Source organism: Clinocottus analis, unplaced genomic scaffold, assembly GCF_023055335.1.
Source record: "Clinocottus analis isolate CAN_PGR_092001 unplaced genomic scaffold, fCliAna1.0.p SCAF_4, whole genome shotgun sequence".
NCBI classification, from domain to species: Eukaryota; Metazoa; Chordata; class Actinopteri; order Perciformes; family Cottidae; genus Clinocottus; species Clinocottus analis.
In genome coordinates this window covers 7500157-7516800 of record NW_027176153.1, presented here as the reverse complement: position 1 = coordinate 7516800, position 16644 = coordinate 7500157, and the positions used below count along the sequence as shown (strand labels likewise).

Genomic DNA, 16644 nt, shown 5'->3' with positions numbered 1-16644 from the left:
TGTATTTCAACTTTAAGCTTTCACGAGTGTATTCATGAACGCAGTTTCCAGGGGCCAAGTTTTGCTTCGGGCCCTTTATCACGGCTCAATTGAAAATAAATCTAGTGATCCCTTTCCTCAGGTCGGTCAAAAATATAATGAAAAACAGGTGAAAAAATGGTTTTCCTTGATAATCTTTCCTTATTTCTTCTCCTTTAGTGAAAACAGGTGGAGAAAAATGTATTTTTTGTAGAGTTTTTCTTTTCTTTTGCAGATGTTTGTCTAATAATTCGAGCCACAATGCTAAAGTGCAGCACAACGCCATGTTTTAAACGGGACTGAAAGCTTGTCTTGCATGTTTTAACACTATAACACAAGGTACAATAAATGTACCTTAGAAAATAGGTCACCAGATACTAAAAAAAAAAAAAAATCGTACTTGCCTCAAAGCTTCCATAGTCAAGAGGACCAAAATAGGCAACGAATAGCACCATGCTGGACTTGCACAGTCAAATTCCCCCAGTGAGCCCTCAGAGATGAAGTTCGAACTTCTTTGTGTAAAGTTGAACTAAAACCAAAACAGTAATAAATCTTATATGGCGAAATGTATCCCAAACTCGGAGCACGTTCATAATCTCAATCGTGTTCAGTCGAGCAGGCGGTGATTCCTGAACTTTCTTTGCATCACTTCAGTTTATTTCGGTGGAACACAGACGATCTTAGTTAACACCAACGGGAGCTGCAGGCGCGCAGTTGCAATGGTAAAGTTGTGACACTTCAGTTTATCAAATTCAGATTCAACTTTATTGTTATCGCACATAGTACAAGTACTGAGCAGTGACTCTCAATTAAAGCAAGGTCCGTGCACCAAGCTTTGTCTTTGGTCTTACCGGACTCAGCTGCTGATCTATCTGCCCTGAGCACATAGCGCTCCGTTAGCTCAACGGCGCTATCACGTTTGAACCAGACGGCAACCATGGGTTCATAAAAGTAAAGCCAATGCGAAAGTTCTGCAAACTCCTCCCCAACGTCCTTTTATTGCAAAACATATGGTTGTATGGAAGTCTATGAGAAAGTGACTGTACTTCTCTCTTGATTTATTCGCTCAGTAAATATTGTAAACATAAGTTTATGTCACAATCTGTAGTTTTAAGTCTTCTTCAATACAGCATGATGTTCATTTCGTAAATGATGGTCATTTAGTCAAACAGACCATAAAGCAGGCCAGGGGATGCTTTAGGGCGGGGCTACAAGGCGATTAAATGCTGGAAAGTTTTGCCCACTTTCCTAAAACTCAAATGGACTTCGGTGAAGATCTTGCCGAGACAAAGTAGCAATGTAAGTGCAACAAGATTGATTATTTTCAGAAAAAAGCTAATATTTAAGTAAATATACTTCCAAGTGACCTCATGGTCCGACATTATAACACATCTTGAATGCTGTAGTCAGTATTTGAGAGCGAGCAAACACGCACGCACGCACACACACATGCACACAAGTACACCTGCATAAGTCTTGAGTCAGAATTCACACTTGTTTTCTCTTTTGTTAGAGTGTGTGTTTAATTGTTTTAAATTTCTGTGTCGCGACGGCACCCCAGTGCTGTAACGTGATCATTTCTGGCCCAACTGCTCCTCCTAAAATAACTCCTTCCACCCAACCCAGCAGACACACACCCGGAATAAGAAGCACTGAAACACTTTCACACTTCTGGTGTGTGGGTGTATATGTGTGTGTGTGTGTGTGTGTGTGTGTTTGTGTGTGTGTACACACATATATATATATATATGTATGAGCTCTTATGAGCCGGCGAAGCTCTGAGGGACATTTGTGATTAAGCGGTTGAACTGATCCCGTTGACATTTCAGATTAGCACTCCCTGCAGGGCTCCCCTGCCTTGTGTCTGTGCTCGGGCGTCTGTCACTGACACAGGATTAAGATAACAGGAAGGTAAGTCGGACACCATTCATCCTTTCTACTGTCACCGTCCGGTTCCACTGTTGCAACTCCACTTTTACACCTCGGTCCATGCACATTTGGTATCAAATCGGATGCATGCGAGTTGATTAAAAGTCTTTTGAGCAAGTTGCTAAAACTGTGAATCATGTCTCAAGATTAAAATAACCCCATTTTGCCTTGAAAACGACCAGCAGCTATTTACAGATTTTGGTGAGTCGTCTTTTTTGGCGGGGGGGGGGGCTAAAGAACAGGTGGCCATGCTCGGCTCGCTGTTACACGCTACAGGCCTGCTGCAGGAGGATATTTGTGTGTGTGCGTGTGCGTGCGTGCGCACACATTGGTCTCCACTATGAATATGTGTGTGTTAATGTCAGACGAGACCAAGAGAGAGCGACTGCAGGTCAGCCTGTGTGTCTAACTGTCGGTGGCGCCGTCTCTCTGCGTGTGGAAACAAACCTGTGCCTCTCTCTTCTCTCGGCGAGGATGATGATGGTGAGCGACGACTGCCTGGTGGAGTGCAAGATCGACGATGACAGCGAGGAAGAGCAGATAAACACGCCTCCTCCTCCCCCGGAGTTTGCGTCCAAAGCCTCGACCCCAGCGCCCGAACCTCCGGCCCCTCCCGTGGCCTCTGCTCCGCCCACACCAACGCCAACGCCAACGCCCACGCCCACGCCCACCCGTCCTGCCAACAGGGACCCGTATGGCATCAACCAGCACCTGAAGGTTCTCTTCCCTTTTCTATGACTCTCATGCGTTTGAGCCTCAACAAAAATAACGTCCACAAGATTTAGGTTGTCTCTGCAAGCAGCTTATTAACTCATGTTTAGGTTTTTTTGTGAGGTGGCGAGCTCTAGTAGTCGTAGTAATTAATTAAAGTTGTGTACTAAGTAAGTACGTTAGTACTTATTAAGATTGTGCAAGTTGTGTACTAAATATCATATCTGTAGTGTTTTGGGAGCCGTTTAGGTGTGAGGCTGTGTTGGGTGTACCCCAGGGTTCCATTTTAGGCCCTGTTTTATTTGGATTATATTTATGCTCCGACTGGAGTCTCTTTTAGGAAAGTATATCACCCCTTATCATAGCTAAATTCTAAGCAAAACACACTATCATCAGTCCCTTCTGAGTCATCTTCAATATGTCAATGGCCAAAATGAACAAGGTTTTAATCACTGTTTGTGTAAAATCCAATAGCTGTGTGGCCAATACTCTTGGGCCTCGGTCTTCAGGTGTCTGCAACAACAAAAAGGATTTTTGCAGAAATTGAACCTCTTAACAAATTTTTTAAGCATGTATGCTATAAAAAAAAAAGCTAACTTTGGGCAATAAACAAACTAATGGTCTTCAACTTCAATCAACACTTGCTCTCCAAATAAACTGCCTTGACTTGACCCTCTCTCGTTCCTTGCCTGTAGGTGGAGGTCAGTGACGTGCTGGCGGAGCCGGCCCCGTTGCGCAGCATCAACCAGGTGTGGCTTCACAGCGTCGCTGGCTTCGAGACCACTCGTATCTGGACGTACCGCTGCCTCTCCCTGCTGCTCGCCGTGCCCTTGGCTTTCCTGTGTGGGGTTTTCCTGGCCGTTCTTGCCTGTCTACACGTTTGGTACGCCAGCACTCTGTCATGCTCTCATTCAGCCATCAAATACAGTAAATGCAGAATATAGCTACATACTGCGGTTGCTCAGTGGTTACTAAAGTCTTTAGCAATGCATTCGTGCAGTCGCGTATGAATGCAGGTTATGAGCGGGCCTGCAATCAATGATTATGTTTATTATTTGTCTAATGTGTCCAAAATAAAATAGTTTAGAAATTAAAGATATCAGAAAACAGTGAAGATTCACATTGAACCTCTACAAAAGTTGGTGGTTGAAGTTGGAGTCTTATCGCTGATCTACAGTCAAAAGAAAATAATTTTGGGCGTGCTAGATTCGTTTGCTAGTCCCTCTCTGACCTTAGGTGACAAGGGCCTCACTCGAGTTCACCATCAAAATAATGAGTAATACATATTTCTTTCTTATTTCCTCTGTACGTCCTCACAGATTCCTTGAAATATTTATCTCCCTCTCTCTCTCTACAGGTTTGTGGTGCCTTGCCTACAGCTGAGCAACACCTTCCTTCCCTGCGTACGGTCCCTGTGCATGTGCACTGTAAATGCTTTCATCTCTCCCTTCTGTGCATCTCTCGCTCTTTGCTGCAGTCAGATAGACATCTCACAGTCAAACAAGGACTGGCATCAGATGAGAGACAAAGAGACTGTATGAATGTGAGACATATTGAGGGCTATCGAGTGGGTGAGTGAGCGAGTGGGTGAGAGTAAGCGAGTGAATGAGTGAGAGAGTGAATAAGTATTGTGTCTTTTTTAATTTTAATTATTATTATGATTATTAATAATAATAATAATATTGTGTTCTATGGTGTGAATGGATTTCAAATATGTTTGCACAAATTGGAATAAAGTTGATTCAATCAATCAATGACAATGACTGCTAAAAATGTTTATTTTTTTTGCCAATGAGCAGAAAAGTTACCCGGAATGTATAATTCTGTTTTTTATTTTACATTTAAATTAAACTGTAAAAAAAAAAATGTGTAAACAACTTCTAGGATATATGCTTGTTTTACCTCTTTTGTATATTTAATTGGTGATTTGAACAGTCCAAATATACATATTTTATCTTCTTCTCCGATTTTACATCAATACGTTTGGTTGTTGCTATGAGGTGGCACAATTCCGAGGTTTCTTGAGGTATCCTGAAGGCATCATATATAGTTACCCCATAATTACCCGGCATGCACTCCGTCACCGCCATTTTTCTTGTTGTGGTGTGCCGGGAGGTCTGCTTTCACAGTTCTGGGAAGAAGAAATATACAAATCTGCTTTATTTCAGAATTGAACCCCTTTTCTTTGTTGTTTGTGGAATAAACCTTCATACCAGCGAGCGCCGAGAGCAGAGAAAACAACATGGCGCAGTACAAAGGCGCTGCCAGCGAAGCTGGGAGAGCCATGCAGCTGATGAAAAAGAGAGAAAAAGAAAGAGAGCAACTCGTACAGCTCAAGCAGAAGATTGCAGAGGTTTGTAACGGAATAATTGTACCCTGAATTATAACTTAAATTAGCCCCATGACTTTTGTCGAAGCACATACGCCAGCTGTCCGTGAAGGGGACGCCGTGTTTCTGAACTCTTACGTTACGTAAAACACTCACCATTTTAGCCAAGTTGACGATCATAACAGACTATCAACCCGTGTTGTTAAATAAAGCCAATGTAATATGGCCGCACAGTTACTCTTGCTGCTTTAAGGACATGGCGGAACAACAATAACCCACCTGCCGTCTCTCTGTCCCCTCCGCAGGACAACATGGTCAAGTCCAACATCGACAAGAAGTTCTCCGCTCACTATGACGCTGTCGAGGCCGAGCTCAAGTCCAGCACAGTCGGTGAGCAGCTGCTGCAAGTCACGTGGGCCCTTTACGTCGTGTGACGTACAGTCCGACGTGCAGGTGTACTCGTATTTGTATTATTAATGCACACTCTGCTTTTGTTAAGTTGCTGGCTATGACACTGCGTTCTGACTTAAACACACACAGACACATATACAGAAAGATGTTTTGATTGTTTGGTCTTTGTGTCACTCCGTCAGGTCTGGTGACGCTGAATGATATGAAGGCCAAGCAGGAGGCGCTGGTGAAGGAGAGGGAGAAACAGCTGGCCAAGAAGGAGCAGTCCAAGGAGCTCCAGCTGTGAGTTGGTTCGCTTACACCCTCCATCCATCCATTATCTTAACCGCTTATCCTCATTAGGGTCGCGGGGCGCTGGAGCCGATCCCAGCTGTCAAGGGGCGAAGGCTGGACAAGTCGCCAGTCCATCACAGGGCAGACATAGAGACAGACAACCATTCACGCTCACATTCACACCTATGGGCAATTTAGAGTCCAATTAACCTATGCATCATGTCTTTGGACTGTCGGAGGAAGCCGGAGAACCCGGAGAGAACCCACGCTGCCACGGGGAGAACATGCAAACTCCACACAGAAGGACCTGCCAGACCAGTATCCGAACCCCGCCCCGCCCGGGATCCGAACCACAGACCCTCTTGCTGTGAGGCGTCAGTGCTAGCCACTACACCACCGTGCGAGCTTTCACCCTGATGCAGCAATTTAGAAATATACCTGACCATTAATAGTGCGTCAAAAATAAAAAATGATGTTGTAAGGCAACTGGGCAGCGTCAGCATAACGTTGCGTTCGGGAAAACCGCTTGTTGTCGCGGCCACTGACAGACTCAGGTCTTGACAACATCATGGAAAGAACCCTCTCATTAGGAAAGCTGAATATAGCGGGCAGCTCTTTACGGCATCCCTCCTCTGGAGTTGTAAGGTCACGGCACCCACGGGATCACCAGGGCCCCATCCCTCGCTCACAGAGTCTTTGAGGCACGTGAAGTCTGTGGGTGGTTGAGGGCTGTCCCTCTGTCAAATCATCGATGGTTTGAGGACTCTCTCGCAGACATTTTAAGCATTTTTATGAACCCCACTTTGTCCAAGAGGATAACCCACACGTTCATAGCAATTTGAGGTTCAACACGGGACAACCAGTTTCCACAAGTAAGGGTTACACTAACCCTCTGCATGGAGACGTAAACAAAGAGAACTGCACATAGACGTTTGGCTTAGAAAATTAGATTTATACAGAAACATTAAAACACATGATATCATAATGTTGTCAGACATGTTTAATAACAATCTGAGCCTACCGGAAGCAAAAAAGAAGCACTTTTTTGTGGATGTAAATTAGATTGAAACTTCTGTAGCGGCTCCTGTCTCTGCAATGCTTTCGCTCGATACGGGACTCATGTCGAATTATTTTTAAAAAGGTTTTAGGCGGATGAAAAACAAGTTTCCTTAATTCTCCAGCGATTTAAAAAAAACAAATCATTAACAACCTTTGAGATATGCCACATCGTATACGTCCATCACAATGTTCTGAGCCCCGAGACTGTCAACATTTACAAGAAAAACAGAGAACGCTCTGGGGGTTGTTGGAAATGTTTTGGATCGCATGAGTCAGAAAAAATCACATGCGGCCACCAATGGAATCTAACGACACTGTGCACAAAGACCAGCTTCTATTTTTCACTGAGGACAAATACAATACATCTTTTCAAATTGTTACGTCTAGAGACTTGTATATACATTACCCTGTAAGTGTGTTTCTAATTGTTCTGGTCATACATGTGAAAATCATATTTTAACAACCTCCGAGGAGACAAATCCCGGTGCACCCATTTGATCTTTGGCTATGATCTATGATGACGGATTAGTCTATCGTCTCTCTCTTCCTCTTTTTTTGCGGTCTTCTCCCTTTTTATTTTGGTCGTCCCTCAACATTCTCTTGCTTTTTCTGTGTGCAGCAAGCTCGAGAAGCAGAAGGAGAAGAAGCGAAAGGAGGAGCAGAAGAGGAAGATCGCCAGTTTATCGTTCAATCCGGCGGACGAGGGAGAAGGGGAGGAGGAGGACGATGAGGAGAACGACGACGATGATGAGCTGGACTGTGAGTATTTGTGTTGTGAGAAATGTTGCAGCACTCGTGGAACGCAGGCGGAACAGATTCAGCCGCTTGCCAAGTCCTGCGACAGATTTATCTTTTCTCAGAGGATTTGAGTTATTGATTCTGTTGGAATGTAACGACAATATCAACAAATATAACAAACATTTTGGGAGATTTCCAACCTCCCCCTCCCTACGTACAATGTCAGTTGAGGCTCCGTATGAATGGATTAAGCCACAGCCGGGATACAGTTAGCCTAGCTTAGCATAGCGTTTTGTTAAAGAGAAACAGCTGTGACTTTATCAAATAACACCCGGAAACACCTGGTCACTGCTCCTCGTCTTGAGATGGCACCCCCAAACTACAACTGGTTGTAGTTACACTTTGTGGTTTTGTGCAGGTTAAACACGTTATAACATGTTCATCAGGAAGTTTGGCTGACAGATGTTTGACTTTGTCTCATAGACTCTCCAGCGAGGAAGAAGTATTTGGGGAAGAATCCTGACGTGGACACAAGTTTCCTTCCTGATCGCGACAGAGAGGTGAGGCGACTGTGAATTACTCTTCTGCTTCACGTTTTTTTTAAATTTACTTATCTATTTATGTCGAGAGGGAAACCGTCCTACTTGGCTCTCGTTTCTTACCCGTAAGCTGAAATAAGATTACTGCAGTTCCAGGAGTGTTTTTTTTTTTGTTTTTTTTGAGCGTGTCGTCACATTGCGGATCGAACTGTGAAGGCCGGGGGGGATTTAAAGGCCACTTTTTATCTGGCGAGTTGCAAGAACAAAAACAACACGCACAAACCAAGCCATGATTTTGGGTAACAGGCTCGCCAGATGAACTCTCACCAAAATCTGGAATTGGCAAAACCTTACTCTGGCAACATGTTTTTTATTCCGCCGGCATCGTCTCTTCAACCAAAATGCTACGTTGTTAAGGGAAAGATCGAGCATAACAACAGGAAACATTAGACTTTTGTAGCAGATTCGTCCAATAAAGAACTTTAAGTTACCAGTGAAGGACAAACTGATGAGACAGGGGAAGTTAATAGTTCTGCCTCATACATTGAGGTAGTTTAATTTAGATTTGCCATCAGAAAAAATAGCAGGCCACTATTTGTGTTCAGGCGGCAAAGATATTGTGATATTAATTACTCAAAGGAAGTTGAATAAAATCCTGTGACTACAAAGTTAATGAAGAAGACTAAAACCAAAGCGCTCGGTTGCCAATACAGTGGTAACGATTGAATTTGCTTGTCCTGCTCACTTGTTCTGATTCCTGTCTGTCGTCCCGTTAATGCTCCTCTGAAGAAACGCACTAACGCTGCTTTTTAATCGGCTCTTTGTGTCCAGGAGGAGGAAAATCGTCTCAGAGAGGAACTCAGGCAGGAGTGGGAGCTCAAACAGGAGAAGATTAAGAGTGAGTTGAGCGTGTCCTACTTCGGTACAAACGTGTCCGCTGTGAAGCAGTTTCCCCGAAAATAACCGCGGTGTGTTTCTTGGTTCCTGCAGGTGAGGAGATTGAGATCACGTTCAGCTACTGGGACGGCTCTGGACATCGTAAGACCGTCAAGGTAAAGCGTTGCTTTCAGTTTGTAGACGGCCGCAGAAGGGGAGGTGGCACACTTTCCCCACCGCTCCCTTGGTCAAGCTGCACTCAGGCCACCGCGTTCTCTCTCTTTGTGTTTTCATCTCGTCAACGTCGTGTGTTTTTGGCCTGCAGATGAAGAAGGGAAATACCATCCAGAACTTCCTGCAGAGGGCGCTGGAGGTCCTCAGAAAGGACTTCAGCGAGCTCAGGTGAGCCGACGAGAAGGAGTCCCAACTGACCAAACACACAAGCATCGTCGGTTCGATTCCCGCCGGGGTTCTTCGCTGTGTCATAACTCCCTCTTCCCTCGGTTTCTAGTTCACAGTCGTCCCTCGTTTATCGCGGGGGATGTTTTCCAAAAACAACCCGCGATAGACGAAATCCGCAAAGTAGTCAGCTTTATTTTTTACCATTATTATACATGTTTTAAGGCAGTAAAACCCCTAACTACACACTTTTATACACTTTTCTCGGACAGGAATGAACATTTTCTCACATTGCTCTCTCATTTAAACACTCTCAAAGTTTCGTGGATTAAAAAAAATAAGCCCGAACATGTTTAACAAATTTCATTTTAATGATCAATCTACGAGGTCCTCTGATCCGCGCCTCTTTGTTCGGGAGCCGCTCTGCAGACTTTTTGTCCGGACGTGTTCTGTCCTGTACAGGAGACGTTGCACGAGGAGACTGATTACAAGGTGTACAGTTCAGTCCCTTAGCTTAATGAGGGCGCAGAACACAGTGCACGTTCATACCGTACGCTGTAAAAAGAAATCCGCGAAACAGCGAGTCTGCGATATATAGTGAGGGACGACTGTATATTCTTCATCACCCCTCATCACCATCGTCAATGTTCATTATTACTTTGTGTTTGTCTATTTCTCGTTTATGTTGAGAAGATAACGTACGTTTGTTAGCTTTGAGGCTCTGCTGGCCTTCCACTTTCATTTATAAAAGCATTATAAAGCGATAGTCCATACTTTTAGATGAGGTCCCACTAAATACTTAACTTATCTAACGACTAGTAACTACCTCAGTTAATTATGACTTGCAGTATTAAAACGTTGTTGTGTTTATAAAGCACATGTTAACCATTAGTGCATCAACTGTAAGTACTTAATAGTTGGTTTGCAATATATATATTTATTACTTAATTTACATATGGGAATCCATCATTTATAAAGTATGCAAACATAATCATGAAACTCATAAATCAAGCTTATTACTCAAGAATAAAACATGTATGACTGTGTTTATGAATTGCATACTAATGAGTTACTAATGAGTGTTACTGTATATAAAGTGCTACTTTAATAACTATTGCAAATTATTTTTTATTATTACAGATTTAGTTTTTGAAACAGTGAGTGTAACAAGTGCTAGTGTTTTCCATACCTTCACTCACATCTTTTTAACATTACTTTTTGATTCTGAGCTACAATTGCAAGCTCTTATTTAGAAAGACAAACACACACACACACACACACACACACACACACACACACACACACTGCATGTCTGCCTTCTCCCAGTGCAGTGATAACATCCGTTACGCTGTTTGCCACACACAGAGGCCTTTTCTCCACGAAATTGTGAATAATTGTGACGTTATCTCTTCTGTGTGCAGATCTGCAGGAGTGGAGCAGCTGATGTACATCAAAGAGGACCTGATCATCCCACACGTAAGCTCCGGCGGCTCGGCTGTTGCGTGACTTTGTTTAGATTCGCTTCATTTGTGTCACGGCTCGGTTCACACAATGCACGCCTTGTCTTCATGTTCCAAGAATCACTCTCTCTGGTTGCAATGGGAGACTTTAAATGAAGAAAGAAAGTATCCTTTATCAACCCTTTGGGGAAATCCATCCTTGATTAAGGAGCAGTGTGCTGTTGTGAGGCACTTGGGGAGCAACTGGGGGTTCAGTGTCTTGCTCAAGGACACTTCCACATGTGAACTATGGGAAGACCGGGGATCGAACCGGCTACCTCGTGGTTACAGAACGGCAACTCAACCCCCAAAAATGTTTTATAATATTCTCAAAGAAGTACTCAAAGGATATCCAAGAGCAACAGTGTGAACAAACACAGACCTCCTCCTCCAGCCTCTATCGGCACAACATGGAAAAACTACATCAAACCAAAACATTCATATACAAAAATGGTTAAAACAATAGCGGACCAAATAATGAGTTGATTCATCATGGTTTTTACTTATCGCTCTCCTAACTAGCGAGGCTCCTCACGTGCTCCCTAATAAGGTTTCATGGAGTTGTGTTTGACATCGTCGGGTGAAGAACACAAACGCACCAACAGTGCGATTGTCACCGTTAGTTCACATCAACGCTCAGCTCACGATTGCCATCTTGAGCGTGCATTTCTTTTTTAGGTACAACATGGTTTTATTGCGCTTTCACATATATTTGTAGGTCAGCACAGGAAGTCTCCCTCGACAAAAAGCCAATTATCTCAGGAAATGAGACAGGCCCCTTTTTCACAGTTCATCTGCTCAAAGTAAAAGTACTGAAACGTCTTTCAAATCCACAGAGCTGTGCTTTCACTTCACCGTTGTGCTTCCTTCCTGCTAATGAGCAGATCTTTGCATCAAAAGAAGACATGTTGTTGTGTTTTGCCCATCTGCTCTCTGTTAAAACGAGTGACTAACACTTGTACTACTTTGGCGCCACATTTAGGAAAGATTCTGTCAGGCTTCCACCGCCACAGCACGACTGCTCCCCAAAAAGTGAAGCCAAAACCTCTCAAGCCTGCAAAGCACAGACACACACGCACAGAGCGTGCTATCCGTCTATCCTATCCAGGACGCCTCATAATATTCCATATTCGTGCGTCATCAACGATATAGAGTTACTATTGCTTATTTCACGTGGTATGTCGGATATTTGGGGTAATGAATAGGCAGTATTGTCATGGGTTGAAACTTCGAGTCCCGAGGTCCACCTTCGATTTACACCAAAAGGCAGTTTAGGCAGACCTAACATGTAATCTGGCGTGACATGTGAGTCAAATGACCATTCGCCTCTGCGGTCTCCACCCGCCAGCCAAGCGGAGCCTTTCAGACCGACGGGGGAATAGGAGTATACGGTATATTCAGACGGACAGCACGAGAAGAACATTGGCTTCTTTCATCGTTACAGCAAACATTTTATAGTAGAAACCTAAAAACCAAGAAAGAACCTGGAAAAGTAAGCAAATGTTGACCCAAAGGACCAAAGCCAAGACTAGAGGGTGGAGGCAGGCGGTTGTAGGGCCTCCAGTCCATCGCAGCATTTGGAGAATGGAGGCCGACATACCACAAGAAATGCTCTGTGTGGACATGTTTATTCCAGATATATGAGGATATTAATCTGTCTTTTTTTCCCTCTTACTCATTCAGCACCACAGTTTTTACGACTTCATTGTCACCAAAGCCAGAGGCAAATCTGGTAAGTCAACAACCGCTTTCCTATACCTAGATTTGTTTTTAAAAATATTAAGTTTTTAAACGACAAAAAACATTGCACCATGAGTATTTGTTTGTGTACTATACAATATCTGGCCTTTTCTCGAAATTGAGCTTCATTTCCCCCACAGGGCCTCTCTTCAGCTTCGACGTTCACGATGACATCCGGCTGGTGAACGACGCCACCGTGGAGAAAGACGAGGTGACCATTTTATTTGACAGCAGGAACGAGAGGTCACTGTAGGAAATGAACTGATTTCTGCGGTCCATCTGAACAAAGGGTCGTTGTTACGCTTCGTCTTTTCACGACGACCAAGATGTCGTCACATCTCGCTCTCGTTAGAATCCGATCAGCCTCACAGCTCACATTGATTTAGCATCTCAGGGAGACGTGCACAGCATCTGGACACAATCTGGAAAATATATTAAACGTGGGTCTCCATCATCATCTTCCCCCCCCCGTTGCTGTTTGAGTCCTGCTAAGTTACCGCTGAGGAAAAGCCAACATTCACTGACTTTGATGCTTCAAAATAAAAGCTTTTATTCATATAACTGCGGTTATTTTGGAAACGGAAAAACAAAGTGGCTTTTATTGTAAAAAGACTTATGGGGCGAATTAATTTATCACCAAATTAGCCGAGGTTCTTCGATTTAAAACATGTCGACTAAAAGCTGCAGGGAGGAGGCGTGATTAGCCAAAACGACTGAATACTTTTGGAAATGAAACGTTTTACAGCCGTTTTCTCTGAAATTAGCCATGCGGTCGCATTGAAGGCTGAAGTGTGGACACGCATCTGATCACAGCGGAGGCGTTACAAAGAAAAGCGTGACCACGGCTCAATGCTGAGGTCATGAATTACAAGAAACGTGCTGTTTTTGGTTTTAAAGGCTTGAAAGCTTCAGTGATTTACAATATACCTGCTTTATTTATTGCTGAATGGATTTCTGAAGTCAATTCAGGAATTTGTCCATTTCCTTTTCATACATCCTGATCGACCGCTGCACCTGTTTCTTCATAACCGGGGCTCGATATGTCTGTCAATGTCCACATTCACGGCGCTGATTAATGACTATGAAGCTCAACTATTTGCATTATCCACATGGCATTTCTCTGTTACCAAATGTTGTTCAGCGTTTGAAAAGCTCACCCGATTGTGTTCTTTTTTTCAAGTCTCATGCAGGTAAAGTGGTGCTGAGGAGCTGGTACGAGAAGAACAAGCACATCTTCCCCGCGAGTCGCTGGGAGCCGTACGATCCTGAGAAGAAATGGGACAAATATACGGTGAGCGAATCTGGTTCTTCCAAATGTCAGCATTCCTTCCCCAGTTTCCCCCTCGAGGATCATTCCAGTTCCTGCTAATCTTAAATCTGATCTTTCGCTTGAAAATGTACTGCTCGACACTGAAGTAGCTCGTCAAAGGCAGCTGGCCTTCTGTGCAGCGCGTCGCTGCTCCTCCAGCAAGCTCCAACAGCTCCTCTGGAGCTTTCACGTCATTTACAACAGCGTAATCTCGCCGTCCCGATCGATTTGAAGTGAGGTTGTGGGTGGGAAGGAAAAGTAGTTCAGTCTTGTCCATGTTAATTTTCAGGTCGTGTGCGGACATCCACTGAGAGACGTCAGTCAGACAGGCAGAGATTCGTGCTACCTGTGTTTCTGATTGGGGTAATGAATGGATCAGTTGGGTGTCATCAGCATAGCGAGCGAATGACAAAGCCAAGAGAGTTGGTGTACAGAGAGAAGAGGAGAGGACCCAGAACGGAGCCTTGAGGGACCCCAGTCGTGAGAGGACAAGGTTCCGACACAGATCCTCTCCAAGTTGCACGGTTGGTGTGGTCATTGAGGTAGGATGAGAACAGGGCGAGCGCGGTGCCTGTGATACCAAGGTTCTGGAGGGAGGCGATAAGGATCCGGTGATTTACTGTGTAAAGGGCAGCAGAAAGGTCTAGGAGGATAAGGACAGGGGAAAGAGCGGCTGCTCTTTGCTCATTTGAAATGACGATGATATGGTGGGAATAATTTTGCATTAAAGAGATTGTTTGAGGTACATATCTTTTGTCAAGACTAGGACTTCCAGTTGGTGGAGAAACATACATGGGCGCAAATTAATGGTGCCGCCATAGATGTATTTTAGACACCTAAATGAATCTTTACCTTGCTGACACCATTAAAGATTAGGAAGCTGAAACCACTGTGGCTACACACGGTAACACACACTAACTCACGGCTTGAGGCAGCGGAAAATGAATGTTTTTGTCTAAGGAGTCTGGTGGCGTCGTTCCTCATCAAAAAGGGCCGTTTGGCGGCATGTTGAAATGTCGAAATTACCGCTTTAGTTTGTTAGTATTATTATTTTCTGCTTCGGTACTCCTGTACCGGTCTGATTCTCCACTCTTCATCTGCAGTTGGTGATAATACACTGGCTCTGGAGGAGTACCTCATACATCCCGATTTGAAAACAGCCCTAACTCCCCTTTGAAGCCTGTCTCAAGTGGGCTCTATACTAAGTTTCTGTCAGCCAGAATAAAATGCTGTGATTTCAAGCCCCGTGGACAGAGGGAGCATTTGTACTTGTCTCGTAAATTACAATATTGGAATGAACTTTGAGAACATGTGTTTTTGATTGCCACCTTGAAATAAATCAACACGCAAGACCTGCATTTGTGTCCAGGAGGGTGGAGGGGGGTGCAAGGGAATAGATTTTGGTGTGTGAACTTTAAAGATTCTGTTAGGGAAACTGAATGAACAGGCTTCCTCAGCGTGGAGGAGCTGCCAACTTCTTCTGGCATGCGCCCGCTTATGGCATACCAACAGCATCCAGATTCCTGCCACACAGACACACCCGCACGCGGTTATTCTATGGCCGGTTAGTGAGGAATAAATGTTGCATCGCGGGTTGAATCGGATGATTGCAAGGGGAGGGCGAGGGTTGGGTGACAGGAACGTCACTAAAAGGTATGTCGGGTTTATTACAGAGGCCGCTGTCACTCTATTGTGGAGCTCATTATCGCTTTCCCTTCAGACGGGTTGAAGCCGTAAGTCGCTGCATTGTAATGATTAAAAGTTGTGCTCAAGTGCTGCCAAGGAAATGTGACCCCAATCAGCAAAATGGGAAAGATGGCTGAGTTATGAAACACAAAATCATCAACATCATGGCTAGGTTTTCCAGCATTTACAAAAACAAAAGAGTACGTCCAATTTTTTTACCAAATCTTCCCGTGGGTCTTTACTGGACCGATCTATCCAAAGCTTTGCGGTGTGGCTTGAAAAATCAAACAAGAAAATAACAAAACTTGTAGGATATGCATCAGGACAATGTTGAATCTGGCGTATAAAATCATTTTGAAATCGACCATCACTTCCAAACCAGTTTGGGGGCTTGCCACAAATTTGGCAGACAAAAACTACGATAATCCAGCCGTTCAAACATATTCCCGGATATTTAAATTCAACATGATTTGCTTCAGCCCTAATGTTGCGTTTGTTTTTGTTTTTTTTCAGATCCGGTGAAACAGCTGTCCTCCGGCCTCTGGAATCCCCTGTTGCAAACTTTTTGGTTTTACTTTTCACATATTTCATCGATGCTTTATCAGGATTTGATAAAAGTATTGATTCCTTTTTTCCCTTTTTTTTTTTTTTAACTTTGTATTTGAACTACTAGTTTTAACCTCAAAAATGTATTTGAACTGCCACTGCAATGTTTCCTGTGAAAACACATGTGTACAGCTCATGAACGTGTCGCAGCATCCATGCTTAATAAACATGACCCCGGCTGAGGATCCTCCTGGCTGGTTGAAAGGATGTTTGTCATTGCTGCACGCTTTTAGGCCAAAAAAAAAAGCTCTCCCTCCGTGTGAGAGCCGAGCCCCGCTCCGTGCCTCCTTCTCCTCCGCGCCACAAAACAAACGAGTCTGGCAGCGTAACTTTAAAAAAAAAAGAAAACATGTGCCGACTTAAAAAACCACCCATAGCCTGAAGACACCACTCCCCTCACCGCCTCTTCTGCTTCCTCCCAGGTTCATGTCACTCACTCTCACGCACCAGCGAGGACACACCGACTCTCGAGTTGACCTTATTCGCCACCGGCTGTGTGGCTTCTTGGTCCACTCGGTATGT

General features: G+C 44.1%; 2 protein-coding genes across 3 annotated transcripts; both read left to right on the top strand.

Annotated features, from left to right (window-relative positions):
- Positions 1-1259: 1259 nt before the first annotated feature.
- cav4b (caveolin 4b) lies at positions 1260-4299 on the top strand. Of its 2 annotated transcripts, XM_068598245.1 has the most exons (5): positions 1260-1317; positions 1848-1929; positions 2421-2664; positions 3354-3541; positions 4016-4299. In XM_068598245.1, exons 3-5 carry the CDS (start codon positions 2422-2424, stop codon positions 4197-4199), a joined length of 615 nt encoding a protein of 204 aa, XP_068454346.1. In that variant the 5' UTR covers positions 1260-1317; positions 1848-1929; position 2421; the 3' UTR covers positions 4200-4299. The 2 variants fall into 2 exon arrangements, with proteins under 2 accessions (XP_068454346.1, XP_068454347.1); XM_068598246.1 differs by lacking the exons at positions 1260-1317; positions 1848-1929 and having other exon boundaries at positions 2193-2664.
- Positions 4300-4733: 434 nt separating this feature from the next.
- On the top strand, positions 4734-16315 carry fam50a (family with sequence similarity 50 member A). The gene is made up of 13 exons (XM_068597789.1): positions 4734-5011; positions 5293-5377; positions 5581-5680; positions 7350-7489; positions 7952-8028; positions 8839-8905; positions 8998-9059; positions 9209-9285; positions 10704-10758; positions 12465-12513; positions 12662-12732; positions 13702-13812; positions 16030-16315. The coding sequence occupies exons 1-13, from the start codon at positions 4901-4903 to the stop codon at positions 16036-16038; spliced, it is 1014 nt and encodes a 337-aa protein (XP_068453890.1). The 5' UTR covers positions 4734-4900; the 3' UTR covers positions 16039-16315.
- The last annotated feature ends 329 nt before the right edge of the window (positions 16316-16644 follow it).

Excerpts from the sequence above, each read along its gene's own strand:
- fam50a (XM_068597789.1), top strand. The coding sequence starts at position 4,901 with ATGGCGCAGTACAAAGGCGCTGCCAGCGAAGCTGGGAGAGCCATGCAG. Across the intron at positions 9,286-10,703 it reads AAGGACTTCAGCGAGCTCAG|ATCTGCAGGAGTGGAGCAGC; the intron begins GTGAGCCGACGA and ends TTCTGTGTGCAG. Across the intron at positions 12,733-13,701 it reads CCACCGTGGAGAAAGACGAG|TCTCATGCAGGTAAAGTGGT; the intron begins GTGACCATTTTA and ends CTTTTTTTCAAG.
- cav4b (XM_068598245.1), top strand. The coding sequence starts at position 2,422 with ATGATGATGGTGAGCGACGACTGCCTGGTGGAGTGCAAGATCGACGAT. Across the intron at positions 2,665-3,353 it reads GCATCAACCAGCACCTGAAG|GTGGAGGTCAGTGACGTGCT; the intron begins GTTCTCTTCCCT and ends CCTTGCCTGTAG. Across the intron at positions 3,542-4,015 it reads CTTGCCTGTCTACACGTTTG|GTTTGTGGTGCCTTGCCTAC; the intron begins GTACGCCAGCAC and ends CTCTCTCTACAG.